General features: G+C 34.1%; 1 protein-coding gene across 1 annotated transcript; it reads right to left on the reverse strand.

Moving 5' to 3' along the window:
- Nucleotides 1-10,348: 10,348 nt before the first annotated feature.
- On the reverse strand, nucleotides 10,349-11,612 carry LOC133293132 (uncharacterized). The gene has a single exon (XM_061491668.1). The coding sequence runs from the start codon at nucleotides 11,519-11,521 to the stop codon at nucleotides 10,466-10,468; it is 1,056 nt and encodes a 351-aa protein (XP_061347652.1). The 5' UTR covers nucleotides 11,522-11,612; the 3' UTR covers nucleotides 10,349-10,465.
- Nucleotides 11,613-22,032: the final 10,420 nt, after the last annotated feature.

A 22,032-nucleotide genomic window follows, 5' to 3' on the forward strand; every position in this document is an offset into this window, starting at 1 on the left:
ATTTTTGTAAGTAATAATTTTAGGGATTTACTAATTTACATGAGATAGTATATCTCCTATCACTCTCACAATCATATAAGAAGACTCACATAATTATAAAATAAAAAAAATAAAAAATAAAATAAAATTCATGTCTCTGTAAGAAAACACACTACTCTCCTATGGCTGGAGAGTAATTTTTCCCATAATTTTAAGCTGAAAACAAGTTGCGATAAGGGTGAAAATATTTATCGTTTTAATAAGAGTTATTTTAATTAAAGATAGTATTTTTTTTTAAATTTAAATTAAAAAAATCTCTCATTTTTATTTTTATGATTTTTTATTAGGTATCTTTTTTTCTCATATAAAAGGATACAATTCTATATTATTTAAAGGGATATATTTTTCTTATGTTATAGGAAAAAAAATTATGTCATGTTGTAGAAATAAAAATATAAGTGGGACCCACAGGTAAGAGGGAGGAGACAGAAAAAAGAATGGTGGGACCCAACCCCTTTTGTGTGTGTAAAAGAGTTATTTATCTCATGTAAAATGAGATAAACATAACCCTTATTTAAAAGGATAAACAACAAATCCAAAAATGGGAATATAATTTTCATATTGCACGAGATAATTTGTCTTCTATAACACATAATAAAATAAATGATATCCACTAAGGATAACAGGAAAAAAAATGAACCCCACTTAATCTTTGTGTAATTATAAAATATCATGCAACGTGTAAAACATATTTCATGTGAAAACAAGTTTAAGTTATGGGTTTAATGTCTATCGTGTTGTAAGAGATAAAATTATTTTCTACACATATATAAAAATGTGTGGAATCCAAAAATTATTTTTTTACACAGGCCCCACATACTTTTATACATATAAAAGATAATTTTATCTCCTATAATATGATAAATATCATGCCCTTAACTTATATGTTCTATTTTTTCTTATCAGCTTTTCTTAGACTTTTTAATGAAAAAATCAGTTTTATAAAAAATGTATATTTAGTCAGTCTCACGTTGACAGGACCGAATCACAAGTCCAAGGCACTGGTTTCATTAGTCGGAGTGGGCTCGTCTACCCTTTTTATTTTTACTTTTATTTTAAATTGATGTACAGAAATTAAGAAAATTAGTATTAAAATACTTGAAATATTATTATCTCCAAATTAAAATTAATTTTTACATATTAAAATGCTTAAAATATTATTATTGCACAAGAGAAAAATTGATGAGCTAACCATCATTGAAAAACAAAATATCTCAATTTCCAGGAAAAAAAACTAATGCCCGATGCTCACTGTTGGAATGTTAAATCAAAAAATTAAGTCTAGTGTAGTAAATATTCCAGATCCTAATTATCAATGGCTAAAAGAATTTCCTCTAAAACTACACTAGTCTGAATGCTTGTAAGCTTTTGAGTATAAATACCTCTGATCATCCTATCATCTACCATTGGTGCAAATTCATTGATTTGATATTCTTCTAATTCATACTTAGTGCACAACACAAGTACCCCAAGCAAATTCCGGGAATGTATGGTTTGGAAATTAATATAAGTTTGTGTAGTAATTAATTTGAGAACTATTTTTAAATTTTTTTTTGGTGGAGAACTATTTTTTATTTTATTTTTTTGGGGCAGAACTATTTTTTTAATTTAATTAGTCATTAAATTGATTACGAGGAATTAAAAAAAAGTGCAAAAAATGTTTGGCAAAGGAAAACGATAATTTAGAAAATTGAAAGAAAAAAGTCGTTTTAATGAGGATGAAATTTAATACATATATGACAGTAATTATGAATTATAAATGTAAATAGTAATTATAACCATAATTACCGTAGAGAAATGGTCAAATAAAAAAACAAAAATGATTGTAGTGATGCTGAGTTATACAGGGGGACGATATTCTTATGCTCTAAAATAGGTATGGGCCATAACCAATAAGTGGAACATGTGGAACTAGATCTACATACAGGCATAGATAAGACAAAAAAATAATAATACGAGGAAAATATTATATTTATAAATTTTTTGTTTATAAACTCAATTATGTATTTTTGGAAATAGACTTGGCTAAACATGTATTTCTGGAAATATATAATATAACTTTTAGAAATTTATAAATAAAAAGTTTATAAATATAACTTACTCCTAGTACTTATTATATCACTTTGATATTTTTTTTTGGTAAAACTGGGACCAGCTGGCCAAAACGGGGCAAACAAAAAACTGGACCTTTTTTTAATGGGAAATAATACTCTTATGCTACATAAGAGTACGTCATTTTTCTACACTAATTCGTTTTTCGTGTCAATTAATTTTTCTTTTCTTTTTTAATATAAAATATGGGACCCACATTTAACTCCTCTCTACTTTTTTTATCTCCTACAATCCTACAACATAAGAAAACTTAACCCTTTTTTAATTCCCCTTCATTTTACCATTAAATTACAATATATATTGCTGATTGCATTAGTCTTTCAGAGCACAAAATTAAACAGCAGCTAGCCAGCTACGTAACTTTTTAATAAATATTTTTGCTCGAGAGGCTACGTGCCTAAATTCTAATTAGGAGCTCTGAGTAAAATCAATAACTTCTGGTATCAATTATTAATGGAGGGTTTGAAATTAAAAAAAAAAAAAAAAAAAAACTGCTAAACAATTACTGGACCCTCAATTTTATTTGGGTACTAACTGGACCACTTACTTCATATTCAAAATTTCAAATATTTTATAGACGGTTCAGCAGGTGTTTCCTTGGCAAAGCTATTTAATTCATTCCATTCGGAATCATAATTTCGTTCAAAACCCAGATTTTATTCTTATTTCTTGAAATCATTATTCTGGTTTTTGAGTTCCAACAGTGAAAGGAGGACGAAGTTGCCTTTTGTAGATTCATACATGTGTTGGGCTTTTTCCTCTTTCAATGCACAAGGCCTAATATTGAAGAAATTTGGGGCTCAAGTAACCCTAAACATTTTTCCTCCCCTGTATAAACATTAGTTGTGGGATGGAGGCAAGGTTGGCTTGAGAGATTTTTAGGATTTTGTAAGAAAAGCTTAAAGCTTTGCTTTTGTGAGTACCTCTAGAGGGAGGTTAGAAGAGTGAGACCTCTATAGAGAAGTTTGAGAGAATACCACCATTATATCTGAGGTTTGAATGTACCACCATCTTGGTAAAACTTGATTCTTGTAACCCATTATTTTCATAGTGGAAGTTTGATTCTGAACTAGTGTCCCGTGAGTTTTTACTTCTTCACATTGGAGAAGGTTTTTCAACGTTAAAATTTGTCTGCATTCTTCTCTGTCTCTCTTCTCTATGTTTTTCATTTTTACGCTGTGTTGGCCGACCTGATGATACAAGCCGACCTTTGATTGAAAAGCCGAGCTCCTAACTCGACATTTGAGTTCCGCAAAGGCTTCTTAACCGAGTTGAGGGAACCGAGTTCTCAACAGCATGGTTAAAATGCAAGATGTGTTGTGTAGTATCTCTTTTTTGTATCCTTATTCTTATTTCTTGAAATCATTATTTTGTTTTAGGCTTGATGATTGGACGAGATAAATGTAACTTTTTGGTTAACGTAACCCTTTCTTGTATCCTTAGAGATTATAACTCTAGTAGAAAATTTTTGGAAAAAACTTCAATTTTACCTACTGTGATTTTTGGTTTATCATTTGACTCCCCATGATTTTAGACTTCTCACTTGGACTCATTGTGGTTAATTAATTTATCATTTAACCCCATGTATTTTCAAATTTTCACTTACACTTGTTGTGATTGTAAAATATATCACTTAGACTTCATGTTGTTTTATAAATATAAAAATATTTATTTTTTCTAAACTTTATTTTATATAATAATGATACTATCAAATAAAATTAATAATTAAATATTATATTAAAAATATTTCAAGTTTTTGAAATTAATTTAAAAATTATCTTAATAATTTTATTTTAAAAATAGATTTAAAAATTAAAAAGATAAAGTAAATATGTATTATCAAAATAAGACATTTACTTTCTTTAGATAAAATAAAGTAAATATATGTACCCAAAAAAAAAAGTAAATATGTATTATAACGATATCGGGTAAAACATAGATAAAATAAAGAGTAAATATGATTTTCGGTCTTCAGCAAATTTTACGATACTCGCTTTAGTCCTTAGCAAATAAAAAGGCTATTCGTGATCTCTAAGAAAATCAAAGTGGAACCATTTTAGTCCTTTTGAGGGACTAATGTTGGTATTTTTTGAATTTGTGAGGGACCACGATTTCATATAAAGGGGTCCATTTTGAATTTCTTAGAGATCACGAATAGCCTTTTTATTTGCTAGGGACTAAAGCGGGCATCGTAAAATTTGCTGAGGACCAAAAAGGTATTTACTCTAAAATAAAACATTATTTGATTTGAATTTATTTTCATGACAAAACTAAATGAATTTTTTTACAAAAAAAATAATTTATTTTCATTAAATGCATTAGATGAGGATATAAAATAAAAAGAGAAAAAATAAAAAAAATTATGTATAAAATTATAAGGATATAATTGAGATTATTATTAATTAAAATTAATTTAAATTTAAATAAATAATTTATATTTTTGGTACATAATTTTAATTTATAATATAATAATAATATAAGATAAAAGTTGAGAAAAATGCTTACCAAAATAAACAAAAGTTGAGAAAAATAAAAAAAATATTATTTATATATAAGACCTCATAGGGTCTAAGTGATATATTTTGTAAGCACAATGCGTGCAAGTAATAATTTGAAACCATTAAAGAACGCAAAAACGTCTGCTAGGATTTTTGCGCCTTGCTAGGTTTTTCGTGCGCCGTCATGAATTTAATTCAAAAACAAATTATCTACTCCATCCGACTAGTTCCGGGTTCGAGTCCCGGGCAACCCATATGAATATAATAAATTCTTCCTAATTTATATTAATTAATATATCGAAGTTATATGTGCATATCATAAGCGAAGCCATATATATAGAATATGGAATAAGCAATTAACCCCAAAATAAGAAATTGTATGGATACAGGGTATAAAAAAAGAGTAAATGAAATAGAAATAGATAAAGAAATGGTGGGTTCCTTCGTTTTTATGATTCCTTTTTAAACGGAGAGGTCCTCTCTATACACCGGAGCCCTTTATTTAATCTTGATTTAATCAATGTTATTGTTAATTTGTACAGTTCACAATTTGTTCGATTAGATTCGATTATATGCAATGACTACATCTCTGGCAAGGGGAAAATTCGCCAGAATATGTGTTGAGATCGATTTCACTCGACCTCTGAAAGCTGACTACTACATAGAGGGGCATTATAAGAGTAGAGTATGAAGGACTTTATCTCATTTGCTATTCGTGTGGCAAATACGGACACAGGTCTGAAGCTTGCCCTTGCAAGGTAGACAATCATGCTGATGTTGAGGGCAGAACTTTAGTCAACATAGATCTTGATGAAGGAAACTTAAATATTTCTGAGGAGGAGGAGAAAGACAATGCTGGTTAGGGGCCTTGGGTGATGGTATCGAGAGCCAAAAAAGATGAAAATGTAATGATAAAAAACAGTGGTGTAGGTATAAAGGGAAGATGAGATGATATCACAAGACCAAAGGAAGTTGTGAAAACCCCTATTGATGATCTGGTTGATAACAGAAGCGAAGGCTATTGCTCGTCTGATGGATTTTCTAGGGAGGGGGGTATGAGATAGGGAAACGATCTGGGAATTTGGTGTTAGGTAAGCTGAAAAATAAAGGAGTGAAGGATAAGATGAGTCTGGTTGAGACAGGAAATGCTTTTAGATTGGTTTGGAATGGTTTGATGGAAACAAATTCGGGTGAAGATCTTAAGAAGGCTGATGAAGTTGAAATACTAAAGAAGATACAGCATATGGTGAAGGAGAATCTAGAGTCAGATACAATGCATAATAAAGAAGAAATGGATTAGATGGTAACTAAGTAGAAAAAAAAAGTGGATGATATTAATGTGGTGAAGGAAACTCAGATGATTGACGAGGGGTCTCCTCAAAAGGCTCCATGTAATCTCTAGGAGCCAAACCACCAGATCCAAAGATAGCTAAGGGAAGAAATGCACCCAATAAAACCATTCTAAGTGGTGTTAAGCGTGGAGTTGGAAGAGTTGCTTCAGGTCGTCAGGTGCAGGTATTATCTCAACCTGCAACTACCAAGAAAACTTCTTAATGTCTTTTTTATTTTGGAATTGTAGGGGTACAAGAAACCCAAAACTTGGTCGAACTCTGAAGATGTTAGTGGATAAGCATGCTATAGGCATGGTGATTTTTATGGAAACAAGAATTGGTAGTGAGAAAAGTAGAAAGATCATGAAGAAGATTAAATTTGCCCAAGCTATAATAGAAGAACCAGTGTGGTTTATTGGAGGGATTTGGGCTCTCTGGGATTCTAACCGGTTTAAAGTGCAGCTTCCATCCCAGACTAATGAATTCATTCATCTGAAAGTTGAAGTAACTAGTCAAAGAGAGTTCAATTGTACTGCAGTGTAAGCCAGTTCGCGGGAAGATGAAAGGCATGTGATGTGGGAGAAAGTTTATGACCTAAGCCAGACCATTAATGGTCCCTGGTGGTGATTTCAACAACATCAAAAGTGCTAGTGAGAAACAAGGTGGTACAATTCCTGATACAGCCAAATAGAGAAAATTCACTAAGTGTCTAGACAATTGTCAAGTGGATGAACCAAGACGTTGTGGCCCTAAATTCACTTGGCAAGGTCCCAAATGGCCCTATTTAAATAGAGTGTATAAAAAACTCGATAGAGTCTGTGTCAGTCCTGATTTGAGATTAAGCTTTGAAGATATTGAGGTTAGGATCCTTCCAAGGTTACAATCTGACCATAGTCCTATGCTATTGAGAATGGATCCGCATAGGTCAAATTGGCATGTGAGACCTTTTAGGTTTATTGCCTCGTGGATGGATCATCCTGATTTTAAAAACTTGATGGTTGATAAATGGAACAATAACAAAGAGATCAGCCCCATGCTTAGATGTTTTGTACCCTTGTTGCAAAAATGGAATAAGGAAGTCTTTGGGGATATTAGCAAATGGAAGAAGAGGCCCACGAAGGAAATAGTGAAAGTCCAGGCTGAAAGGATTATTTCAGACAACTTAGATCTTCAAGAGCTTCAAAGATATCTGCGTATAAACTTGGAACAAACACCGGATAGGAGGAAATGCTTTGGTTCCAAAAATCTAGACATAGATGGATCTTGGATGGAGATAAAAGGTCAAGGTTTTATCATTTGAAGACTGTGATTCGTAGAAGTTCCAACAAAATAACTAGGCTTTAGAATGATTGCAATCAGTGGTGGAAGATGATAATGAGCTTAAGCAGCTGGTATGTGGTTTTTATAAACATTTATTCAGGGAGGAAAACAATAATCGAAGATGGTTAACCTCTCCAAACATATGGAATAAAATCCCTCAGTTGATTATAGATTAAATGATTAAAATTCTAGAAGCAGAAGAAATCCATAGAGCTATGAGATCGATGAGGGCTTATAAAGCTCCTGGGGATGATGGTTTTCCTGCAACTTTCTTTCAAAGACAGTGGGGCAGTGTCAAAAACTAAGTTTGTGAAGCCATTGCCAAAATTTGGTCAAATCCTGAGTTGATTTTTGATATCAACTCAACGCTCCTAGTTCTGATACCGAAAGTGAAGTATCATTAATTTGTAGCACAGTTTAGACCGATATCTCTGTGTACAGTGATCTATAAATTATTGACGAAGCGCATTGTCCAGAAACTCAAACCGATAATGGAGACCATTATCTCCCCTTTTCATGTAAGTTTTGTCCAAATAGACAAATTCAAGATAACATTGTCATAGTGCAAGAATTTATTCTTACCATGCACAAGATGAGAGGGAGGAAGGCGTACATGGTTGTTAAAATTGATTTAATCAAGGCTTATGACAAAGTTTCATGGGCATTTTTGGAGCGTATGTTGAAAGAAATTTCGTTGCCAGAGCATACAGTCAATCTGATTATGGCGTGTGTTAAAACTACAAAGATCAATTTGCTATGGAATGGTGGAAAGACCTCTGAGCTTTGTTCTTCAAGAGGTATAAGGCAGGGCGATCCTCTCTCGCCATACCTCTTCGTTATTGCTATGAAAAAATTGTCTCATTAAAACCACTGCTACTAATGGGGGATTATGGAAACCAATGAAAGTGGGCAAGGGTGGTCCCCTTATATTTCATCTAGCCTTTGCTGATAATTTAATGATCTTCATGGAGGCTAATGAGGACCAATTGGATGTGCTTCTGAAATGTCTTAATTTGTTTGAAGAAGCTTCATGAGAAAAACTCAGTGTTGAGAAAACTAGTGTTTTCTTCTTTAGGAACACTAGTGATTATGTGGCTAGAAGAATAGTGCAGAGAAGTGGTTTCAAACATGTGAAAAATGTAGGACACTATCTTGGTGCAATGATGCAACATGGGAGAGTTTCAAAGGACCATTATGTTGGAATCGTGGAAAATATTAGAGGTGAGCTTTAACGTGTGGCAACAACAATGCCTTTCCCAAGCGGGAAAGATTACAATAGCTCAATTGGTCTTAGCATCTATACCTTATTTTCAAATGCAAAGATACAAGCTTCCATCTTCAATATGCCTTGAAATAGAAAGAATGCAAAAAGGTTTCATATGGGGAAATACATATAATAAAAGAGCCCATCATGTTATCATTTGGAAAACAATTACAATGCCAAAAGGAGTATGGTGGTTTGGGTCTGAAAAGACTGGAGCATATGAATGATGTTTTTCTAGCAAAAAAAGCTTGGAAGCATTTTATGAAACCAAATCACTTATGGGCCCAAGTTCTTCGAGCTAAATATGGGACGACTAGCCAAAACAATGGCTTGTTTGAGGTGCGCAGTGGTGATTCAAATCTTTGGAGGAATTTATGTAGGGTCTAAAAAGTTATGGAGAATGGCTTGTATGAAATCTCGGGGATGGAAAGGAAATCAGATTTTGGCTAAGATAGATGGATTTCTCAAAATTATTTTTACAATACTTATTTTAAATTATTTATACAATACTTATTTACAAATTTTTTTAAAATAATTTATTATCGTAATGTAAGGCCGTTCATTTGTGTACCAGAATATTTAATCTATTATTTCATATAAATTTTTTAAAAAATATATGTTAAGAATTAGTGTTAGGGTGTTCAAAATAAGTTAATGTAATTTACTTTTATCAATAATTAAATATAATGTATAATTAGATAAAAAGTATAGGGTGGTCCTAAATTCTTACTCGCCCCACTCCGAGTTTTAAATTCCTCTCGCGCTTGGTAGGGTGAATAGATTAGCCTAAAATAAGATAAAATAGATTAGCCTAATTGTTGCCTATTTATGACCCATTTGTTTGTACTTCTTTTTTAAAAAAATAATTAAAAATACTTTAAAACATTTATTATTATTAAATAAGATTTTTAAAGAAATAAATCTCCCACAAAAATTAATTTTAGAATATCTGCAGAAACTTTAAATCTAAAACAATTCTTACAAAAAAAACTACAAGAGTACTCTTCTTCAAAATTTGTCTAAATACATTTTTATTTTAATTTATTATTAAGTACGTGTTCTAAGAACAACTGTAATTTTTTGTAATTAATCCTTTTAATTAATAAATTAAAAATATTGATATTTTTTTTTATGTTTTTAACATACTAAACTATATTTACTTTTTTATTAATATTTCATGTTATAAATATTCTTTTCTTTCTTTTTACTTCAATTCTCTTCACCTCTATTCTAAAAGTTCTATGGAAAAAATCAATAATTTTTTGTTCGTTATGCCATTTGACCACAGACAAAACTCTTTTTGGCCTTCTAAATATCCATCTCAAAAAACTCCAACTTTTACACTATGAGAGAAAAAAAAAAAAAAAAAAAAAAAACCACCTTTTCCACCTCCGTTTCACTTTATTTCTTATTTCTTTTTTTCTTTCTTTTTTTCATTTCACGGCTTTCCCATCCTCGATTGCTCTTTCAATCTTTTCTCCCTCTGACTCTCAGCCTCGCGTGACTTTGTGCAGTCCCCAAATACTATTTTCCCTACTCCACTCAACTATCCATAAAGCATCGAAGTTCACACTTCAATCATGATGACTAGCATAAGCACCAATTTCCACGACTTATGTTGGAGCTTATCAATTATCATTTTAGAGTCCATCATGGCCACAAATCTCACTCACCCAACACCTTAAACAAAACCGATTCAATTATTAATTTACACCCAAATTAACACCAAACACAAAAAAATAAAAAAAGGAAAAGCAAAACCAATTTTGATTATAGAGCCCTGCACTACAATATTATAATTTAATTCAAATTAAAGAGAAACAAAAGCAGCAGCCAGAAAGGCAATAATCTAATCTAATTATCTAAAATTAAACTACAAGCATGCGACCACACCACGCAATTCATGGGTTTGATAACAAAGCCTCTTCATCAGCATGGCTAGCATGAAGCTCCTTTAACCATTCAAACGTTCGACGACGTGACATGACCTTCTTTCCTTGCTTTTGCCTCTGCTTCTGCTTCTTCAACTCGACCACTTTTTCTTTCACGGCATGCGTTACACTTTCTGTCTTTTTTATGCTTTTAGTACCACCTTTGATCATTACCATGTCCGATTCCACCGCTTCAATAGAACAATTACAACCACTCATTAAACCACCGCCTTTGCCAACAAACTGTTTGAAAATATGATTGCTCTTATCGCTATGATGATGACTCTTGTAGTTCTTACTCATTTTGACACTTTTTGTGGTGCTATTGCTGCTACTGCTACTACTATTACGACTTACTGAGTTTTTGTTAGCACTATTGGTGCTACGAACCTTAAGGTCTTGCAATCCTATCTCAGGTGTAGGGACCACACCCAAACGGAAAATTTCCCATGCTGATGATTTTCTATTTCTACTTTGATTGCCAAAACTTGCTCTTCTTGGATCAGATACTCTTAACTGAGGTTTTGGACTTGGGTGGGTGTGAAATTGATTTTGAACATTGGGTTTGGAAATTCTTGGGGTTGTTGTTGAGCTAGTGCTACTTGACGAGTTTTGGCTTCTAAGACTACTGCTTCTACTACTATTGCTCTGAAACTCACTTATTATAGAACCATGGTCCAATGACTCAGAACTTGATTCACAACGGTTGAATTTCTTACCATCACGTTGAACGTTGGTTAATAAACCAGCCTCGGAGCTGAATGAGAGACGCAATGGGAGAATTTGGCCTTGAAAGAAAACTTCATCAGCGACACACATTTCGGGTTCTTCTTTGGAAAAGAGACCACCCCATGATGAGTGGAAATCGAATTCTTCATGGGTTTCATTATTGACACGAGTGTCTTCTTTTCTTGACTGGTCCTCGTGGGTGATTGGAAGATCGGAAAGGGACAATGCTTCTTCCTCTTCATCCTCCTCTTCTTCTTCCACATGATCCCATTTTCCTTGGACACTGTTTGTCGCCATCTAACGAAAGGAACAAACAACAAACAGGTTTGGTTTGGTTTGGTTTGGAAGCTGTTGGGTGTCGTGGGAAGGTAGGAAGGGATAAATAAGATTTTTAAGGTTAATGATAGGGTCAAGATATTCGAATAGTGGGAGGGAGGGTGAATGTGGGTGACAGAGTGATACAAACAGAGAGAGAGAGACATTTGGAATATAAAAAGAAGAGGTAAAGTAGGGTGCTGACGAACATTAAAGTAAGAATTAAATTGGGACACTAGTGATCACCGATCAGTGTAAGCGACCCAACAAAAATAGTGTCCTTTTACTTTGTTTGGGAGTGAAGAAAGGAACTGTGACTTTTTTGGGCCTGCCACTAGTAGAACCAGTACCTATCTACCCTCACTTTAGATGCTAATCTTATGGATTCTGGATGAACGCAAGTGGGCTTGTCAAATGTCAATGTCTTAAGTGGGAGTGGGGACGATTGTGGTATTTGAAATTGAATTACAATGTAGCTTTGAAAAGGGGGAAGATTTTAAATTTGGAATACAGTAACATGAAATATGTCATCACAATAAAGTACCGAGTAACGTAGCCACCATGATCAGTTTCTTCTGATTTATTAAGGGAAAAAGATCGTATATTGCCTGATTTCTGATAAAAACACCTGAGCTAAGTTCACCTTAGCAAATTGGCGATGATAAAATTCAATATAAAGTAAAGTAGCCGTGCTTACCAAAAATAAATAAATAAAGTAACTGTATAACTTCAATGCACGGATGCATTTGTATATTGTTTATATAAAACGTCTGAATTTCGGTTATTTTGAATTGTATTATGAATATTTGAGTCTCCTCTGGATGGCTGCAGGACCTGGTGCGGACTGCAGAATGATTTAGTGGGCACTACTTGCAGAGCATATTTAGGGTGTCCATGATAACCATTCTATTCTCGAGTGTTGTTTATGAAAAGAAAGCATTCTTTATTATTTCTGTGCCTTGGAACAGTTTCTGAGACAAAAAAATGTGTTTGATAACATATTTCATTTTGATTCTGATGATGAGAATTGTGTTTGATAACACAACAAATAACATAATAAAAAATAATTCCTACTAAATATAAAAAAATTTCGGATCAACTCTTTCCTTTTCATATGGTGTGGTTGTGGTGGTGGCGGTGGCGGCGGCGGTACGGTTGTGATGGTGGCGTGGTGAAGATAGTGGTGGTGGTTGTGACGGCAGCGGCTGCGACGATGGCGGTGATAATGGTGGCAGTGGCGGTGGTAGTGGTGGTGGAGGTGACGGCAGTGATAGCGACAACGGTGGTGGGTATGTGGTTGGTGGCGGCAACAATGATAGCAGTGACATAGTGGTGGTGGTTGTGAAGGCATCATGATGGTGGTGGTAGCAGTGACTGCGGCAGTGGTGGTAGGTGACAGTAGTGGCGGTGGTGACAGTTGGTGGTGGTAGTGGCATGGTGGTAGTGATGGGTGGAGGTGGTGGTAATGGTGGCGGTGACATTGTGGTGGTGAGAGGTGGTGACGGCGGCACTAGTAGTACGATGGCGGCAGAACGATGGTGGCGACAGTCGTGTCGGGATGATGGTGGTGATGGTGATGATGGTAGAGGTGGAGAGTGATTGAGAGAGATAAGTGTTTCTCATTTTGAGCCCGGAAACAAAAAAGCAGAAATTTTTTGATTCTTTTTTCTGTTCCCCAGCACAAAAATTAAACTGGTTCATCCCGGGAACAAAAAAAATAAACCAATTTTACCAAACGAGTTTCCTATCCATTTCTGTTCCCAGAAACAGAAATTAAAAAAAAAATAATTCCAGAAAGATTGTCATGCGCACCCTTAGTGCTCCTGGAGCGCACAATATTCAGTGGGGCAAAGGAGTGAGAAAGTGAGAAAAATCTGATGAGAGAGGAGAGAGAAAAAAAATTAAGATTTTTTTAAGCCAAGTGTCAAAATTTCAATCAAAGAACTATCTTGGTGCACCATAAATTTTTTCCACTAATTGGCACAGGATGTGCTATTTGTTTGCTGTTTATATTTTTTTTCCATCATGTGTTCAAATTTTTTTTTGTTGAGTTACCAACTAATTGTATTTTATTCCGGACCTGTTGACCTTAAAATATTCGCTCAATAATAGTGAACCTAAAACTATCATATTACTAATTATTGTTTTCTTTTATTTTGATAATTGTAACTTGTAACTTAGTGCCTTGGATGAATATTTTCATTCTTTGAAAACATTCGTGCTTGCAGCCAGACAATTAAATGGGAAGTACATAGTCTGTTTTGTAATTAATTTCGAATTAATTATGTTTATGAATAAAAAATTTGATATGAAAAATGAGTGTTTTTTCATAATCGAATTGATGCGAATCATCGAATAAATATTATTGAATCATGACTTTACATTTTCCATAAATAAATAGGAACCGAAATTTTAAGATACGAATTTTTGAGCTATTCTATACGAAAGCATCGCCATAATAGTAGAGATAATCTATTCTATGCTAAGAGATAATTATTCACGAATCTTGGACATTATAAATAGGGTAAAATTATCTTAAGAAGGCAGTATTTAACACTAGACCTGAATTACGTTTAATTTTGTGTTATTACATGTTTTAATTTTTAATATGTATTTCATGAAACTGTGAATATTATTGAAGTGATTTCTCTTACTGCCACTCTATAAAACCGCATATGAGATTTTCATCTCATATGGCTCCTCGTTCAATTCTTTGATGTAGTCATAAATTCTCTTGAGAGACCCTATGTGATTCTTATTGAAGCATATACTCGAGGGGTGGATGCGGGGCGGACGATTCGCCATCAAATCTCTGGGTTCAACCCTAGACTAGCGGTGAAAACTATCTAGCTGGAGTACGGATACTCATATTGGTATTTGCACCAAAACAAACAGAGAGTCTTTGTCATTTGATCCAATAACGTTTCGTTAGATAGGAACAGATTTGATAAATATTGATAACAAAAAAGAATACTCGAGTTCGTTATAGAAAAGACAATAGTCTTTGTCATGTATCATGGTCTTCGTAATAGAAGAGACATTTGACGATAAGCTTCAGCTTGTTATCCCTAGAGTAACTTTTACCGTTGTGCGACGGCCCTTTCACTCGGTACCGTCGGATCACTAAGAACATAAAATAGATATGTCGTCTTGATAGAGAGATGATTTTCTCCCGTCATATATTTATTCTAGTATCTAGGACATTTCCCATTTTTATAGGAACTTATGTACCATACAATGGTATCTCCAATAATATCTCCTTTGGGGTGTAAGATATATCTTTTCTCATCGTTCCCAGAGTATATTAGACAAATATATGCATTTCGATTAGGATCGTATTGTATGATTACTCATATATCATCCCCCTTTTAACATCATTTGAATAACAATCTTCATTCTCATCTCCCATAATCTTTTTAGATTTCTTAACTCTTCTCCCGTAATCGTGTATATATATATATATATATATATATATATATCCATTCATTTTTGTTTTGGCTTCAAAAATTATAATTGCAAAGTACAAAAATGATCGAAACAAGACATATCTATATACTATAGATAATATATAATTATAATATAAAAAATTATTATTTTTTCTCTTTTTATGTCAAGAGAAATGAACCAGAAAAGAAAAAAATTATATTATAACTATATATATAGCTAAGATCAACTTATGCCCGTATAAGAATAACAAGTCTTACATCACATCCTAACTGTTAATTCCGTGCATTTAACGGTTAAAATTCATTGGGTCATAATGATAAATTAATTAATATGCCCAAGAAGTCTTTACTGTTAGAGATGTGGTATAAAATCTTTTATTATTATACCGATGTAAAAGTAACATGTCATATATGGGAAATAATACTCTCATGCCATATGAGATACTCCTATTTTCCTACACAAATTCGTTTTCCGTGCCAATTAATTTTTCTTTTCTTTTTTAATATAAAATATGGGACCCACATTTAACTTCTCTCTACTTTTTTTCTCTCCTACAATCCTACAACATAAGAAAAGTTAAACCCGTCATATATATATATATATATATACATATATATATATAGTTATATATATATATATTATATCCTAACTACCTACCAAAGAAGTCATCACAAGATAAATACTTAATTATTTTAACAACATTATACAACAATAGAATTCTTATCCCAAGAGAAAGAAAGCTTAATCCTACTACAACTGGAAGATCTACATAAATTCTAGAGGTAGCCCTTATAAATAAGAGGCTAAAGACCCCAGATACACACTTTTTGATCTATATATTATTACTGTCAATACTGTTTGTGTGCAGTGATTGAGATACTGACTATAAACCAACCAAAATACATATCTTTAAGATATCTCTAAACGCATACCATACAATATAACAATACGATCATCTAGGACCTAATATAATATATATATATATATATATATATATATATATATATATATATATATATATATATATAATATAACCCATGAAACAGTACAGATTCACATGGCCCAACTATTCCGGAAACGAGCCCAATTGTAAGCTAGCGGTTGACCCACACAACTGGAAACGTGACGAAGTCCTGGGAGACAGAATTACTTTGCACTTCTACATAAAAGGAAAGAAAACAACAAAACTCTAGCTTCACCATTCCGAAAGACAGAACTAACTAAAAAAGGGATCAAACAACACAATTGAGAAAAATGATCATTTTTATCCACTATTATTAATCAAAACATCTAGTTTCTTTGAGTTGAGAATGGGAAAAAAAAAAAAAAAAAACCTTGCGACGTAGTCATTAGGTAAAGATTGATAATTCTTAGCCGTTTGTGGCTTGTAGCCTTTTGAATGGCATCACCAATCCAAAAATATCATACCCTCTAAGATAACCTGAATTTAAGAAAGGATTTAATACAACAACAAAGATAACCTACATTTGAGAAAGGATTTAACACAACAACAGAAACGTGTTACATAGAAAATACAAGATGCTAATAAAAGCAAAATTTAAAAGTGTAATAATCTAACAAATCAAAATGAAACCAGAATACGATTTCTTATTACACGAAATAAACTATAGATAGTGTAAATTAAGGGGCTCCTGTGCGATGAATGGCATCAGTGGCTTTGAATTGGGCCTCAGAGGAAACGTCAGCACCAGAGAGAGTGGGTGCCTCAGTGGCTCCAGCTCCACGACCTGGCTTTGGTTCTTGATGACCTTGTGTTCCATAACCCTGACGCTTATAATCCTCCAAGTCCTTGTATTGCAGGTACGGACTATTCTCGAAATTAACCCCTTCAATGCTTCCTTTACCTGATTCGCATTCTGGCTTTGTCTCTCTATGCACTTGCTTCTCCATCTTTCTTTTACTTTCTTCGAACTACCCTCTCTCCCCGTTCTTTATTTATATATATAGGATAGGATGCTAATTTTCCAATTGCTATCCCATTTGGCAGAGTGTAATACACGTGGCGATCAATGAGATATTTCAGGGAAACGTGGCAACTTTAGGAGAAGCTTATTCATATCCACACGACAATTAATGAACCACCCGAATCTCCCTGTAGTTCTCGACTCCACGTGTTCTTTGGAGCTTTTTTTATGCTGATGTTTCTGATAACAGCGTTTAAGCCGTGCTGAAATTTCTCAATACTTTCCCTCTATTCCCCTAAAAATAAATTAAATACTACTCCCTATCTTAAACTGTAATTTTTTTTTTCTTACACGTAACTAAAACTATATATAAAAGAGGTTGACCATAGCAGTTAGCTTCTAAAATAAATTCAATCTACCTATCTTAGATTGTTCATTTATTCTTTCTTAGGTATTAGATAAGTCTGGTGTTATTTAAAAAAAAAAATTATCAAAGGTAAAGCACCAGAATTACGCTTCAGATAGGCCCAAGCTGAGGAAAACGGCCGGAGCTTCTTCGTGGGCCAAGGAGTTTATTACTAATATGTAGCGGGGCCAATGTAATGTAGTGAACCCAATGTAGTTATACTTGATTGTGTAGTTTGCTAATAGGTGACGTGCCCTGAGTTGTGGGTTAGTCACTGAGATAGTGTAGTCCTTTACTATCAGAAAAGGTATCAGATGAATATGAAATCAATTGTTCTCTTGTTCTCTCTGTTTCTTTCCTCTCCTGTTCTTCTTGATTGAAAATTCCAGAGTTAAGGTCCACGTCCCTTTCATTGGTGCTTTCATCAATTTACAAACATTTCACAATGCGCGTTCAGGATTTGGCTGAAGAATTTGACGCTTTCTAACTTCGCATAGATCGGAGCTGGAAAGAATTGCAATCTCGTTTCGAGCAATGTTTCAATGACCATCAGAATCAGTTCACCAGCTTCAATACGCAACTTCAACAGATACATGCAGCAGTTGTTGGTACTGATAATCATCAAGGCGATAATGTTCAATTCCGTGGTGTGCATTCGTCAATTCCCCAACATATGATGGGTGCTCAACATCATCGCATGGATCCTAATGATCCAAGAACGTTATTGAAGTCCATTCGCATGGAACTTCCTATCTTCAATGGCACATATCCAAATAGTTGGATTTTTCGCACTGAGTTGTATTTTGGCTTACAACAGGTACTTGATACCCTCAAGGTCCGATTGGCTGGTATGAAAATGAAGGGTTTAGCGGGACCATGGTTTCAATGGTTGTTTAACAGCGGTTCTATTCATTATTGGGTTGAATTGAAGCTGGCGGTGAGGCAGAGGTTTGGGGGAACAACGTATCAGGATTTGAGGGGAGTGCTATCAAAATTGACGCAGGATGGTGCACTCAGTGACTATATTAGGAACTTTGAGGCTTTAATTATTCGAAATGTATGGGACCTAGTGTTTTTGAGTACCTTTTGGAAGACCTTATTCCATCTTCATAAAACAACACTCTGGTATAATTCCTCTTACCACCTTGAAACGTATGGGAAAACAGAGTATGTTAATCAAAGCTTGGAACAATATCTGAGAGCCTTTACTTTTGAAAATCCCAAATTATGGATAAAGTTGTTACCTTGGGCCAAATTTCATTATAATACAGCTTTTAATCGCTTCATTGTCACTTCTCCATTTGAGGCGACCTTTGACCGATCCCCCCCCCCCCACATGTGTGCTCAACTACTCCTAGGGTCTCACATCAGTTGAAGCTATTGATTCCACATTGATCCAATGTGAGCAAATCCTAAATACATTGAGAACCTAGTTAGCAAAGGCCTAAGCTTTAATGAAAAAACAAGCAGACTTGAAAGGGAAAGATTGTACCTTTAAGCCGGGAGACTTAGTCTTACTTCGCCTACGACCATACCGTCAACTATCCTTGGTCCCTCGCTCTTCTCAAAAGCTCGTGGCCAGATTCTATGAACCATACAAGATATTAGAGAAAATCGGCCAAGTGGCTTTTCGCCCAGAACTCCTAAGCAACTCTAAAGTTCACCCAGTGTTTCGTACTTTTCTCCTCCGACCATATCATGCACCCGTCAACTACACATTCACCATCTTCCCCAAAATAGATATACTCTGCCACCGTGCCATGTTCTGGTCGCCATAGTCTCACAACACACCATTCTTCGCAATCGATGCTCTGTCGCTCAAGTCCTTGTTCAATGGTCGAACCTACCACATGATGATGCCACATGGGAAGATGCAACCGTTGTGTGCCTTATGCCGGTGCTAGACCAAGACAAAAACACAGATTTGCAGGAGGTGATCATTACAAACATGGGAGATTCTTTGCTAAATGATGCCAAGAAGGAGACACAAAATAAATTTTTGGTTTCGGGTTCCACAGGGGACGATGAAGTTTTTTTGGAGAAAGAAAAACATCAGCCTAAGGGCGAAGGAAACAACGATGACTATTCAAAAGCCAAGAAAGGGGTTTCACTTCATGTTGTTGGAAAAGCGAGTTCCAAGAATGTTATTAATGCTCAGCCAACACTCCCCAATGTTACTTTTCAGAAGAGTCAGGTGGACAGTTCACTAGCCAATCAAAACTCAAGGGAAGGATTTCCAACCAATCAGCTTCCAACAACTAAAGCTCTTATATTATCCACCCAACGAATAACACTAAAGTTGAAGGGACAGTTTCGATTCAGATGGTTGGTCATAAATATCAGTCCATAGTAAACCTTAAGGACAAGGGTAATTCTGAAGGGCCAAAAAGTATTGTGAGCCTAATTGAGAACATGCCTAAACATATTACCAAGAACCCATCATATTTGAAAGACTATGTAATGGACTAGACTGAGACTATGAGAGAGAGATATATTATTGAGTCCATGTAATTTCTTTCAGCCCATTGTGACCATAGGTCATGTTAAAAGTGTGAGGAATTTTCAGTAAAGCATAAGAGAATGTTGAATCTTAATTCTCTCTCTAATTTCTCCTCTCTTTCTCTCCAGCTTGCTACATTCTCATCCAGACAAAAATGTTCTACTTTTATGATTTAAAAAACCAAAAACTTCAGGATTATTTTAGACATTTCATTTAAGTTTTCTAAAATCTAAATTAACTAATAATCCTCCATTTTTTACTCATACCATTAATCCCTTGCCTTATACTTGTGTTTCTAGGTTCCATTTCTCCAAAGTTTTTGATAATCCATAATGCAAAAGCAAATAAAAAGAACATAGCATGTAAACAAGCAAAAGCAGCAGATTAAGACTTTTGGGTAAAAGATTTGCCCAATTAAACGTCATTTCATATGTTTTGTCAGTCAAATATGTACCCGATTAGTACGGGATCAGTTCTGCACTATTATAGTACGAGACTCACTTCATCCATCCCCATCACTCTTGCATCGTTTTGGTACGCTGGCAGTCTCGCACCTGACCAATACGAGATTAGTCCCATATAGCTTTTGTACAGAACTTTCCCCCCCATAAATATGTATCATGAATAGGGCTGATTAGAGAACTATTACTTGTATAAAGTTGTCTCACAAAATATGTTTCTCTATGTCACTATTGATGTTATTATTCTTGAGTTTGTTGTACACAGGAATTTATATGGGATCGTTTAATTTAAGAACAATAATTAGAAGGGGCAAAAATCAAAATAATCAATTATGGACAATTCATATTTACAAGAAAATTCTCAGCATCATCATTTTTTTTATGTTGGTTGAGCAACATCAACTTAGTATTAGTATATTGGTAGCTAATTCATAATTTTTATTATTTAAGTTTGATGTTGCTCAACCAACATAAACAAAAAAAAATGTTGTTGAGAATTTTCCAGTAAATATAAATTGCCATAATTGATGATTTTGATTTTTGCCCCCTCTAATTAATGTTCCCAACTTAAACGGTCCTATATAAATTCCCGTGTACAAAATCAAAAATAATAACATCAATAATGACTTAGTGAAACATATTTTGTGAGACAGTTTTATACAAGTAATAGTTCTCTAATGAGAAAGGGTTGCTATTCTCAGTGTTGAAAAAATCGGACCGGCCCGGTCGGGTCAACCCGAAAATCGGTAAACCGGTCTTGTGGCCGGTCCGGTTTTTATGTTGGATCGGTCAAGTGTGCGACCCGGTGTAACCCGGTGCAACCCGGCCGGTTTTTGCAAAAACCGGTGACTCGGGAGGTTTTAATTTGAACCAATGGATCATGCATATTCATTTTTAAAAAAAAAGAATAAGAAGAAATAAACGACTTCGAGAGGAGAAAAGAAGCGTAGATCTGAAATCTGAACCATGAAAACGGATGAAGGATGGATTATTTTGATCGCGGGTATGCATGAGGAAGCACAAAAGGATGATTTACAAACTGTATTTCATGAATATGGAGAGCAAACTGCATTTCAGGATAATTTGAACCTCGATAGTCGCACTTGTTGTGTCAAAAGTAAATGACAAACCCTCTTTCCATTCCTATTATATTTTTTGTACAAAGAGAACTTTCTGTTGATGTGATTTGTGTTTTATGGAAAAGCAATCTTGATTGTTGATTACAAAATCATCGACGGTGTGTAATTCACAATCCACGTCGTCCAATTTGGTGGATGCAGTAATCCTCCAATGGCTTATATATTACAAATCGATGACGTGGCGTGGTTGGGGTTACAAATGGATTACTAATGGATACTGTAATCAAGAATTAGGAAAGACTGTGTTTATCAATTATTAATGATTGGGCTATTTTAAATAAAAATAATCCAATAAGTCTATATATATAAGGTAATATTTTTTAATATCAAATTTTAACAATTGATCTGGACAATGATATATAATTTATTATTTTTTATATTAGAATATTTGGAACTTGTATAATTTTTTACAGGTATTTGAATATATTTATATATTTTTTTAACATAAATTATATATTTATATATACATACCGGGTCATGCGGTTCAACCAACGACTCACTGGTTGAACCAGTGACCCAATGACCTAGTACCTCGACCGGGCCAAGTTTAATAACATTGGCTATTCTTGATACAGCTTTTTGGGAAAAGAGTGCTGTACAAAAGCTATACGGGAC

The sequence above is a fragment of the Gastrolobium bilobum genome, unplaced genomic scaffold (genome assembly GCF_033153095.1).
Source record: "Gastrolobium bilobum isolate Gb01-03AN ecotype WA unplaced genomic scaffold, APGP_CSIRO_Gbil_v1 utg16185, whole genome shotgun sequence".
Lineage (NCBI taxonomy): Eukaryota > Viridiplantae > Streptophyta > Magnoliopsida > Fabales > Fabaceae > Gastrolobium > Gastrolobium bilobum.